At 41.4% G+C, this 13,101-nt stretch overlaps 1 protein-coding gene across 4 annotated transcripts in view; it reads left to right on the forward strand.

The window, feature by feature from the left end:
* Window positions 1-13,101, forward strand: part of AUTS2 (activator of transcription and developmental regulator AUTS2) — a 794,956-nt gene that overhangs the window by 543,783 nt on the left and 238,072 nt on the right. For all 4 annotated transcript variants that reach the window (XM_086624619.1, XM_086624620.1, XM_086624621.1 and 1 more), the window contains exon 5: window positions 7,034-7,063. In XM_086624619.1, the coding sequence (XP_086480745.1) occupies window positions 7,034-7,063 (30 nt within the window). The remainder of the gene's footprint in view (window positions 1-7,033; window positions 7,064-13,101) is intronic.

Raw genomic sequence — 13,101 nt, forward strand, 5'->3', positions numbered from 1 at the left:
GATGTCGGTGGCGTGTTTCCCTTGGGTGAAAGCGGGTCCCGGGCAGACAGCCAGGACAGAGGGCTGCAGCTCTGTCCCCGGCAGCCCTCAGGCAGGCTCTGTGCTCCTGCCGGCCCTGCTGCCTCCCCAGCCAGGCACAGGAGGCCTCCCAGTCTCTCCCGTTCACACGTAGCTAATAGCCTTCCCCTGCAAGTGATATCGCTGAGAACTCGGGGATTGACAAAACAGAAACAAACCTCAAAACAGGACTCGCTTAGTTGTCTTTCTGGAGTGAAATCCCCCTTTGCTTTACAGATAAGCTCACTGTGGTCCACCAGGAGTATGTGTGCCACCCATTAGTTGCCAAGGTTATATACACGTCCTTTATAAATATAAGGTGGATCATCTTCATCATGGATAGTAATGTAATCTGGTGTTTTCATTTTAATACTCAAAATACAATTCTTTCTTATCAAATCATTGTTTTGTTGATGGTAGAGCTAGGAGGAACCATTTGTTTTATTGTTTTGCTATATAAAACAATCATAAAAGTCCTAGGTGTGAGGAATTAAAAAGAGTTATAGCTGGAAGTGGTTGTAAGTTCTGAATATTATTCCTGTAAGGGGCCAAGGTAACTTTAAATGTCCAAGAGTCATACATTTCATCTGAAGTGAAGTAGTTTGGATAAAATGGAATTCAGATTAGAGGTCAACATTGCAATCTTTTGTCCAGGCTAAGGTAATTTGTGTAAAATGAGACTTTTCTGTGAATAATCCGTAATTTTAGCTTTTGAGAAAGCAGACCTTAAACTTCTCAGACCATCTCTGTTTCAGAGTCATTCCTTACAGTGAATCTCTGTGGATAATGGTGAAGAATTGCTAAGCAGACTGTGATGTTAACCAATTTGCAAGATGCTATATATAAGATTCCTTGGCAAGGAGCTTCATGCTGAATGCTACTTGCAGGCAAAGTCAGAGATAAGAGAGAAAAAAGTGAAATTCTTGCTCTTAGTTTCTTTGTGACTCTGCCTGTCTCCATTTCATCAATTAGAAAATTGCCCATTTATTCCCTGTCTGTGTCTCCTTTCATCTAGGAGATGTTTTTTTCTCCTTTTTTCTTGGAAGCAAAGGTCTAATTGTATAGCTAAAATATCATCTTTGCCCTTTCCAGGGCTGTCAGTTTGTCATTGGTGGATAGATGGACAAGAATATTGTAAATGTCAGTGTGAACATGGCTGAGGTCTGGGTTTTCCCTCATTTTCTTCAGATTTCTTTTCAGCAGACAGATGAGTAGAATCACTTTGTTCGGCGCTGGCGTTTCAGCAGCACTGACTCCTTTGGTGGCAATGATAAATGGATCCAAGATATGAAATAGCTGTTCCAGCAAAGTCCATTGAGCAGAATAGAGAACAATGCCCTCCTCAATGTCATTGTACATGATATATTCAATGATTGCCACTTTTTGCACAAGAATGTGTTCAATCAGCAAGGTACATAGAAATCCATAGTGTTGCTTCAGCCTGAATGAGCTGGTGAAGTGTCACAGACCTTTACTCAGCTTGATTTGGACCAGACTCTCTCAAGCTATTAAAATGGGCTCAAATTATAGCTGTAATCTCATAGGGTGCCTGATTTTTGAAATGTGGCATTGGGATCAGTTGCATTCTGCGGGTGCTGTGGGAGATGTGCCGTGCATCTTAACTCGTGCTCTCTCCAGCTGGGGCAGGGGATTTGGGAGGTACAACTAATCTTTAGCTCAATCCTCAGTTTTCCTTTTCTTCTACAAAACACAGCAGCAATTAAACCCCAAATGGGAATTGAAAAGTTCTTTTTCCACTTCCCACTGCAGTTACGTGTGTGCACACTCCATATCGCAGGGAATGCATCTTACGCTTTCACAACCCGGACTGGTAGCAATAATTTAGAAGGTTTAAGCTGTGTCAGAAAGAAGAGCTTTCTGTTTTGTTGGTACGAAGACCTTACAAGTTTGTGTGTTTCCTCCTCACCTTGGCTTGATTTTAGGAACAGCTATTTGAATTTTGACTGCAGCGCACGTATGAAAATGCACGTCTCTGGGTTACTGATTCTGATTAGCTCTTCTTGAGCATAAAGTTGCAGAAACACTGCAAAATGAAACTTGAACACTTGGCACATGTGTATCAGGGATGTGGTGGCTGGTAGCCTGCACGCTTTAGTTTTTAAAGGTGGTGTTAACAGTTTAAGTGATAACTATGGCCATTTTGAGCAAGTCATTGTCGGTCTGGTCTCGTTATTGCCCCTGATTGTGTAGAAATTAGAAGCAACCCTAATGTTTCCATATGTCCTCTAAGAATTTTATCTGTGGAGCTAGTTTTGAGAGAACTTTATATATCCCTTGCTTTGGATTTGGTTTGTAGTGCTGTAGTTCCTTCGGGAAAACTGTTAACAGACCCTTCTGCCCAGTACAAGGCTTTCAAAAGCACAAAATAGCCATTTCAAAGAATCTTCTTCTGAGGGGCCTGTCAGGCTGTGGATTAAAAAGATCTCATGGCCTTTTGTGCCATGCTCGTTGGAGAACTTGGCTGTATGTGGGAGCTGTGGGTGCTCAGCAGTTTCGCTAATCTGGCTTTCATTTCAGTGCCTAAGTGACAGCTAAGGACTGGGTGGGTGGGTGGGTGGGATTTGGATGATGTAGGCCAGCCTTTGGGAATTTGGCTCTGGGCTCTTCTCAAGCCTGGCCCTGGGTGACTGTAATCAGTCACGACTTGTGTTCGGTGTGGAGATAGTAAGTGCCCTGAGCCTGAGAATCAGAGAAAGCCGCCTCTGTTTGTTCAGGTGTAAAATGTGTCTGCAGCCTCCTTGACCTGATTTGTCACATTATCACTCGCAGCTTCCAGTGAAGCTAGTGGCAGTTATCCAAAAATCAAGTCATGCTACCTCTGAATGATATTTTGGATTCCCAGTTACTTGCAGAATATTGCGATGCAGCATGCACGCAGAGCCGTGGTTTCCTAAAACAAGACATGGGACAACACTGAAAAATTATCTTTTTCTCATAGGCACAAAATACTGAAACTCAGCCCAAAGCAGAAGGCCAGTACAAAGCGTTTACATCACTTCAATTCCAGAACAGTCTGGTGCTCTGAGAACCACAAAGCACTTAAATAATTTTATTTTTTTCTATGGCCCTGGGAGGTAGAGAAACGCTAGAGGAATTGAGGAACTGGGCAAGCAGTGTGGACTCGAGTCTTCAAATTGACCGGTAATTCTGAATAATCAGCTTCACGCTTGTCAGCTTTGGTTCCCAAAACCTGTTCTCCAGAAGTGGTTAGCAGTAAGCCTGCGGAAGATGGAAACACCTTGTGCTTTAGCATCTCTGGGAAGAAAATGCATCCAAAAATGTAAATGAGCACATCAGAACAAGGGCCACTGGGGAACGTGTGTGCGAGTGCAGTGCCCGGAGTGCCTGAACAGCAAAGCAGTCTCAGGCATGGGAAGAACATACAGTTGCTCCAATTCAGTTTCCAGCCCGAGCAGCAGTCCTCTTCTTTTTTCTGCAAGTGTATCTGGAGTTACCCCCACATAAATTGTCTGATTCTTTCCACGAAGCAGAGGAAATACATGTATTTAATCCTCAGAGAAAATTCAGCTTAACATGGACGTGCAAAACCTGCACGTGCCCTCACACACACACACACACACGTACCCCAATGCAGAGCATAAAGCCCTTTCCTCCTGTCCCTCCTTTTTTCCTTCCATACAGCTTGTCCATAAAATTCTGCCGTTGGAACAGGACAGCGGTGGCGGACGGTGGGTCTGCTTCCCTTGTGCCCCACCAACAAAACCTCTTTATGAGTGAAATAGATGCCTTGTGTGAGCAGGACTCCTGGCATTTTATAAAGTGTAGCTGGAGCCAGGCTAGGCAAACGTTCGGAGCTGTTTGCTGAGTACATTTATTGCCTTTGCATAATTTATGAGCTGGAGGGGTTTGACCATCATTCGTCTCTGCCAGAGGCTGGCACGGAGGGCTCTGGAGGATGGAGCTGTAAATTGGATGGTGCGCTCCTGCTGAGCTCACAGCAAAGTCCTCGGGTCAGTATGGGAATTTAATACCAGGAATGGAACTGTTTTCTCAGAGTGCCATGTGGGCCTCCGTGCAGCAGAGGCTTTTTTGGCAGCCACAGTGACTGGCCAAATCGCGAAGCTGTCAGTCACTGGGCATGTTGTGAAGGGAGCCTGAGCATTTTTAATCGGCTTGGCATCCGTGCTGCTTCCATAATGGACACCAGTAGGTCTCAGTCCTTCGCCATATGCTTAACTCTGGAGACAAGGTGCTTCTGGGTATAGCAGTAATTATTTGATGTAGAATTAAGCGGACCTTGAAATTAGAACTGGACTGTCGGAAAGCAGGAGGCTTAACACTTTGATGGAAATAACTTCCCACCGACATCGCTCTGTGCGCTTCCTCTGCAGATTCACTGGGGTGCGGGTAACTGTTTTGCTGGCAAATTCAGATGTCACTGCTGGCAAGTAGTCTTCTCCCCAAGTACCTTCACACTGCAGAGAGCACAAAACCCTGAGCTCTTTCCAAGCGTATGAGTCAGGAAAAACTTAATCCACAGTGGAGGAGAGATTTCTTAAACCAGACAAAAAATTGGTGGGGGAAGGAGAGGCTGCAAAGCGCTGTGACCACAGCTGGGTCACAGGACACGTGCATGTGTGCCCCAGCAGCAGGAGCAGATGGCATGTTCAAACCCTCCTGGTAAAAAGCAATCATTCTTGCCTGCTTATGTATCTACTTTTGACCCCCTTTCTTTCTCCTTTTGGATTCAGGCATTTCAGTCAGGCCTTGTATTGGAGTTTGTCTGCGGGGTGGGCAGAACAAATGGAGCAGCTGGTTCTGGGCTCCCTGTTTTGAAACATGAGAGATGCATCACATGTTATAATGCATCCTAACATAGAGAGCACCCAGTGCAGGGACCCCAGAACCACTGGGCCCTCCTGGCTGTAACCAAGCAGTGGAAGAAAGTGCTGTAGCCAAAAAGCTGAATTTTTCCAACAACTGTAAAACAGAGATAGTAAATGGGAAATCTTTGTGACACACTGTGATTTTCGTGGATGAAAATCCATGTGCGTGTTTGCTTTTTTTGTAAAGGTAGGGCCTTGCTTTGCAAACATATTTACCTATCCTTACCCTCATACCAAAATCTCATATATGTAGTCATGCTGAGGTCAAAATGCATAATTTTTACAGGGTAGGGGTATGAGTACTTTATATAAATACTGTACTGTTCTAGAAACGTGCAGTTTTCCTTTTGTCACTGAAGTATACTCTCTTCATTAACCTGATCATTGTGTGAGGGTTCAAAATTCAAGCTGAAACTGTCTCATATCTTCATGTTCCATCTCATTTGTTTGTTACCAGAGTATTTAGGTGCAACTAGTGCTATATAAATAATTTCGTTTGTTCAATAAATTTCACTTCTGTTTGGAATTATCTGAAAGCAGATTGCAATTTTATCTAATTTTTGCTTCATTTTAAATTATTTGAAAATACCTAGAAGTAGTTCTTAGCTTTAATTTGTTAGTATGTAGCTCATTGGTGTGGGGAGCTCACCTTTTCACCCCCTGTACCGATGAAGATGAGGAAAAAGCCAACAAAACAGAAAAGTTATAATTAAAGAACACACAGAAGATGACTCGATTTGTGCAAATCAAATGCATACATTTGTGGGTGTATTTGGCTATGTCTATTCATGTCCTACTCTATAGTTAACCTTTGAAATTCACAAAGTATAACTAATTTCAAAGCAATTTTGTTGTCTTATGAAAATTCTTAAAGATGCATTAAACAGGATACAAATGCATAAAGGGCTTAACTGACTCTTGTAACAACCTAACGCGATCAGCTAGTCCTTGATTTAGGAAAGCCTCGTTCTTCTGTTTGGTGATCTTATGCTTTCCTTCGAAACATCTGCCATGAAATCTTCAGAGGTGTGAGGTCATCCTTGAATGATACAGACAATTCAGTCCTCTAGAATCTAAAATTGTAGTTTTAAAAAAGAAAAACAAACAAACAAAAAAATCACAAAACAGAAGAAGATGTTTTCCTCATTCTTCTGCTGTAGAGGTAGCCAAGTGTGACCACTCGGTAGTTACCCAGAGGTAGGTGGGATGGCTCAGATCTGTGTCTGAGAACAGCAGCCAGGTGCAAGCGAGTTGCATGGTCCTTACAGTCCTATTTCCGACACAGCTTTTCCACTTCTAGCAAATGTAAATGTGTTTTGGGTTTCTGATGCTTAACTGTACTGAAGCTTGATTCATCTAGTCCCGCACTATTTCTACAATAGTAAAAGTTATTAAAAAAATTGAGCAATGGCACTTGGTAAATATCACGACCCGCTGGTGTTACTGTTCAGCTGTTTCATAGTATTACAAGTGTTTACTGTGATACCTGGGCTACTCTTGAATTACAGAGAACCTCAATGAATCCATTGACTTGGCATGTTCTTACTTCTGCTGGGGTCTCTGAATTCTTCGGTTCAGCAGCAGTAAGCAAAGACACAGGGTGAACCTTCCAAGTAGTCCTGGAAAGCAGTAGCCTTGTAAATGCTTGTCTTCTGGGATAGGCATTTCCATACCCTCCTATCTGAGGAGCCTTTGAAGCCAATGTGTTGACAGGCAGTATGAGAAATACTGTCCATCAAAAGAAAACAAAAACAGCCCTGTAATGCTGTTTTTCTTCTTCCCTGATCCAGTTTTGGAGTCTAAATGTGTTCACGCACCATCAGTTCCTGTGCATGTGAATTCAGCTAACACAGGGTATTGCAAATGGCTTTTGTTGTTTTCAGTGTAATTTTTTCATAATTCAAACATACAATGTAGCGTCTTCAATGATTTCCCTGCAATGTCAGGGAGAATCCCCTCCTGTACACTAATTGAGCTTTTTCCTAAAGGTACCGGATTTGATGCCATAGGATTTATGAGTGTTTCAGCTGTCTTGATCATAGAAATCTTTCAATTTTTTGCTGTAGCAAGTTTCTCTTACCTGTTCTTTTTTTCTTTTTGTGTTTCAGTGTGACAGCGACAGTGATCAAGAAGAAAAGGTAAGAAATGACATCAGTATGGGAGCAAAAATAATTTGTTGGATTTGTTGGATTCACTTATTTCTATTATTGTGTTATTTATTACAAGTTTGGTTTTGTATTGATATAAAGTGTCTCTAAACAATGAAAAGACTTTGTTTCCTTTAATTTAATTTTGGAATAGACCTCCAAGGAAAAAGAATTCTAATGAATATTTTGGAGGCTACACAATTCATCTTCAAGCATATCGATGCCACAGTTTGTGTGGGTTGTTTATGAACACGAGCCTCACTACCAACCCTTTCAATGGCTATGTTTTCCCTCAGGAAGTTCTAACAGTAACCAAATATGGGTTTTACCTTCACATTTGCACTTTTTAACAGTTATTTAACCACTGTTATCGCCTGTTTTTCTTCTCTGCAGGCAAGGGTCTTCAAACTCAAATTGAAGCATTACAGTTGGGAGATATATATCTATTTTTTTAGAAACAACATTTGGAAACTGTACATTAAGTCAAGTGACACAACTTGCTGATAATTAGCTCAGTAACTGTGGGTTTCTAAATGGAAGAAGGGAAGAATGTCATGCAAGGAGAGGCACTAATCTCAAATGCTGCTTATTGTTTAGAAGACTAATAGTAATGAAGAACTAGTATTCACACTGATGCACATGTTTATGTGTTATTTTATGTTGTGAACAGACTAACATTACCTTTCTTGTTTGGCAAAAATGAAATACCTACTGCATAAAACTCGGTCTAATTTCTTTATTTCCAGGTTGTATTTTGTGATTTTCATTTGTATGTTAAGCCTTAAGGGATGTTTTGATAATGTAATCACTTTTGCCTCCTCTTTCACTGCATAAATTGGGGATAGAAGTTGGGGGAGAGTAAAAAACTGTCAGAAAATACCATTCAAATAATAACATTGAATTGTTTAGAGTTTCATGACTGGTTCTGTTAACTAGCTCCAAGTCAAGCCCAGAAGAAGAGAGATGACCATACTGGTATGCAGCTTATACAACAGAAAAGAACAAACATGTCATAAAATCCACAAGGAAACAATGAATACGGAAATCACCGTTCACAAATTTAATCCGTTTTCTACAGGATTTTGTAGCAGGAAGCAAAGGAAATTTTCAAACCATTCTGTGTGAAACCACCAAGGCTTTGCCCTTCAGCTTTTTGAGTAATGTCCCAAGTAGAGATTTTTTTCTACATGTTTCTTAATAATTTGCTAACTCTGTTAAGGAACCACTGTTTACTTTGAACTGCAGTGATTTCCCTTTCATAAGGGAACTAATCACTGGAGTTAATCAGTGTGACAACAGAAAGGGGAGGTTTTGTTGGGTTTTTGCACAGAATATTAACCTGCACTTTTAGATATGAATTTTTAATGCATTACCATTACATTCCATCCTGTGAAGTGATTATTCATTTTCAGGATGTTCCTTATGCAGTTGAAGATGATAAACTGAATTTCAGCTCCTATGTTTATGGCACCCAAAACTAGAGGTGTAATTTCCTGCCACTGCTGCATTTACGGAGCTAAACCCCAGCCAGTTTCACAGTTTTTTTCTCTTACAGCACTTCTATATAAAAAGGCAGAGAAGCAGCTTTTTTGGGATGGTGGTGGTGTGCTGGTGCAGGATAGTTTCTGCAACACAATACAAGAGAGACTCAAGATCGTACCTCACGCAGAATTTCCCAGTGCTTGTGCGGAAAGGATTTAAAATCCAGATGTGTATTTCATCTCTGTGATCTATATTTTGTCTTCCCCTCTAATGAAATGAGATTAAGTGCAGATCCAAATACCCCTCATAATTCAGTGCTTTTCAAATCCCAGAACCAGAGCCAGCTTTGAGTTTTATAGCTCAGGCCCAATTCTAAAAGACGACAGCTAACCCTGGTGTATTTATCCAGCCCGTGCTGGCAGCCTAGGCACAGATCTAAAGGCCTTGTTCTGCTGTTAATTTGAATTCAGCATATGTAGCCTGTTATAAAATGCAAGACATCATCATTTGAGCAGGTCAAGCATATTCAGATGAAGACAAATGGTGCTTATTTGATTTTCTTAAAATCAGGAAATGAAAAAAGTGCTCTCTGGAGAAATCATGTTCTGCCTGACTTAGATGATAGACCAAGGCATGTACCCCAGATAAGAACAGGCGCTCGTCTTGCGGTTTTTATCTCTGAAGGACGGTCGGGACTGTCAGCTTGCTGACATGTGCATTATCCATGTCATTTTAAACAAAGTGACCTGTAGAAAAGTGCACTCTGCCGTGACATGATAATGGGCTGTTGGATGACAGGTAAAGTACACACTATAAAGGAGGCTGTGCGTTATTCCTTTGTTTAACTGACAAGTAGAAACTTCTTTTCTTCAGACGGGCAGGATCTTTTAGATCTCTTTCAATAGGACCCAGAAGATTTTTGAATTCCTACTTTAAATAAAATAACATTTTGAGGACCAAAAATTCCTGTGAGCAAAATACATTGGGGGAAATGAGTGTGCCAGACCTCTGTGTAGGAGGTTGATTGTTTCATAAATAGTGCTCAGCATCTCCAGTTTTCATTAATAACCATAGGAGCTGAGGGTACTCAACAGGATTAGAAGTTTTAAGATCCTTGACCCAAATGTCTTATATCATGATGAGGGTATTAGCCTCCAACTATGGAGCTGTTCTAGTGGCAAATTGTCAAATTACTCTTGGTCAGTCCTAGGTCAATGTACTCTGAGGATTGTGGAGTTATTCTCCTCCCACCTTTGCCTGAAATGTTTCTGGGAAGAGGCGATCTACTCTTCTTTAGGACCTTCTCTTGCAGGCTTTGATATCCTGAAGTATACAGAATATATAGTATATTGCTGCAGATGAATTCTGTGCTTGCTGTTCGGAAAATGGAAAGGAAACAATTTTGCTTCATTTAGGATTTTTGAAGGCAAGCTCCTGCTTATCCTTCAGTGTGCCTGGGAATCCAGGAGAGGCAGAAGTAACACAAGACAGGGTGTAGAAATAAGTGTGTACATATTTCTTCTAGAATAAATAAGACCTGAAATCGAGAATGATGGTCTAGTGCCTTTGAATAAAAAATGGCACATCATTATGATGAAAGGTGTGTGACAGATGGAGGTGGCTGAAAGATGAGTAGGTCCAAGCATGACTAGATGGTCCACGGTGAAGTAGGAGAACGCAGGAAGGGGCAGGGCCTGGGAAGCTGAGGAGCAGATGAATAGTGAGTGGTGACAGAGCAGGAAATGTAATGTCTCCTAGGCTGTGAGTATTCTTTTTTTTTTCCTCACTTGAATATGTATCTATCTGGCTGCTTAAATCATTGTTGATATCTGATCTCTATTAGGTGATGCCTGTGCCTCCAATCCATCTTCCGTAGCCTTTAATTGGGAGCCGACAGACAGAGTCACTTTCTGTCTATGTCTGCCCTCAAATGAGACATTTCTCCTGAGGTTTCTCTGGAAGAAGAAACAAGGATATTTAATTGAAAAATGATGCAGCCCCTGTTTAGCAGTACTGTAGCTAAGGCTGTGTCAGCATCTCAATTTTAAATGACATGTTTTGGGTGGATAATTTATCTATTTATATAGATTCATGCTCCTTAATTCCAATTTGGCACACAGTACTGGACCAGAGCGTTCAAAGTAGGCATTTCGCTCTCCTGTTGCTAAAAAACCTGAAGAGGAGGGAGAGTAATTTTGGAAGACTTGCATCAGAATATGAAGCACTAATTCTTAGAGAGATATCATTTTCCATCCTGGGATCCTTTCAGCAAATGCCGCTGGGATTTCTTACTGAATCAGAAAAAAGTATGGATCCCAGGGGAACTCAGGTTTTCTCCATTAAAAAGTCTGTCAGTCTTACTCTTTGAGCAGGTCTCCAGAGCTGATGATAGTCTAAAATTAGGGCAAGCTATTGCACAGCTGACAAATTTAAGTGCAACCGAATTGTCTTCTGATGTCTAGATTATTAGACATCAATTAATGTCTTTAAAATTATACTCATGATAATTAATACAATATTAAAAACATTAGTGCAAACACATAGTTCGTCTCCTGGAAAGAAAAGGAAGTCCTGTTTTGAAAAGATGTACAAACAGCTTTGATAAGGAAGTCAAGTGCTAAAGACGAGGTAAGGAGTAAGGTCCTTTTTTTATTTGCCATGTGTACCATTTCTTCTCTCCACTCTGTTTAATTAGACTGATTTTAAAATTAAGGCTCAATCTGAGGCACTTTAGTGATTTTTCACTCCTTAGGAAAATATTTCATTGATCAAGAGGGACTACTTTGCAATGTACACAGAGTTGTTACTTATGCCTGATTCAGGAGGAGGAGAGGCCTGCTTCTTGCTCGAATTTTATCCAACTTTGATAGCATGTACAACTTAAAAAAATTACTGCAATCAATGACTTAATTTTGTGTATATCTTAGTGATGCCCAATCAGTTCTCTGTTGACGAGGCTCTTGAGTCCCATTAAAATGCACCCTTCCAGGGCTCAGCAGCGGCTGGCTCGTGCCGGCTGCAGCCCAAGCACTGCCGCGTGTTCCTACGGACACGGCCTTTCCTTCGGGTGGACTTGGTGTGGGATGCAAAGGGAAGAAAGAGCTTGGTCAAACTGGTGGCTAAATTTGCACAGCGTTTCTGTGTGGTCAGAAGGGAAGAATAACAAAGCTTGCCACAGTTTGGGAGGGGATTAGGACAGGGTGAGTGTTGTGCTTACTTAAGAAGTCTTTGCTGGTGGGAGCGTGTTGCTTTTGAGGAGATGTTATTTTTCCCTTGAGTGCCATCGAAAGCACGACGAGAGCTGAAGAATGGTATTTCTTGCATCAGAATGTTTTTAATGATAATGCTAATACGTTTGATTGCATACAAAACAGCTATGAACCAAAGATTATGGCATGGGAAATGTCATAAATTACTCTGATATGCTGAGATAAAAGGAATGGTTGTTTGTGTGTGTCTGTACACCCACAAAAGCATTCACACACACCCACCGTGTACGTTTCCAAAGTGCTTTTGGACAATTATTTTGTGTATGGCCTTTGGAGAAAGATTTTGGAGTAGTGTTTTGGCAGATGTCTGTTGCCCAGATGAGTATGAAGACGGTATTTCAATGTTTGGTAGTTAAATACCCACACAATAGCCACACATACCAGTGTTTGTATCTGTGTGCATGTGGGCATTTCTGTACAGTTTGCTTCCCAATGTGCTCTGGCTCTGTTAAAAAACCCCACAATTTTCAGCCCAGCTTTACAAGCTCAATGGTTCAGGTAATTATAAATACTCTGAAATATTTATTATAAGGGAACATGGGATGGGCCTACTTAAAACCACGCCTTTCAGCACCATTCAGTAAATGCAAAGTTTGTTGGTCATGAACTTGGGAAGCCGTTTCCTCCCTGCCTGGCAGATCTGAAGCGTCCTGCTTCGTTGTGTGTCTGCTGAATACACAGAGCATTGTTTTTAGCTGGGCTGGCCCATGTGTCTCTGCTACTCTGTTGTTCCTTTCCTCCAAAACCCATGCAGGGCACAGCAAATTGTCCTTTCTTCAGAAACAGAAAGAACCCAAAGCAACCCTGCCGTACACCGTGCTGGAAAACATAAGACCAAGGAAAATAGCTGCTTTGCACAGGGCTGCCTTCTGGATATTCTTTTGCTGGAAGTAAAAGCTTTATCATAAATGGATCAAATGGTGATGAAATTGCTTTATGCCGTCTTATATACTACAGAGCACTACATTTATAGATGGATGCAATTCACTCTCATGTGAGCAGTGACATCAGTTTGGGATTTTTTAGTAGCATAGTTGGAAACAAAGCTGTATTGGGGTTATTTTTTCACTCACTCCTGGGAAAGAGTGAGGGAAGGAAGAGTTTGGGTAGCACTTGAAAGAAAAATGTCCACCTGGATGGTGTCAGGGCTGTAGCAGATAGATACCTGGGAGCCAGCTAAATTGTTATATGGCCACCACTGTGGCCATACTGTAGTATCTGTACTCTTCTTACTGTCTAAGAACTCGACCAGAATTTCAGTTTGGTGCTTACGCACTA

Source organism: Tauraco erythrolophus, chromosome 21 (assembly GCF_009769465.1).
Source record: "Tauraco erythrolophus isolate bTauEry1 chromosome 21, bTauEry1.pri, whole genome shotgun sequence".
NCBI lineage: Eukaryota > Metazoa > Chordata > Aves > Musophagiformes > Musophagidae > Tauraco > Tauraco erythrolophus.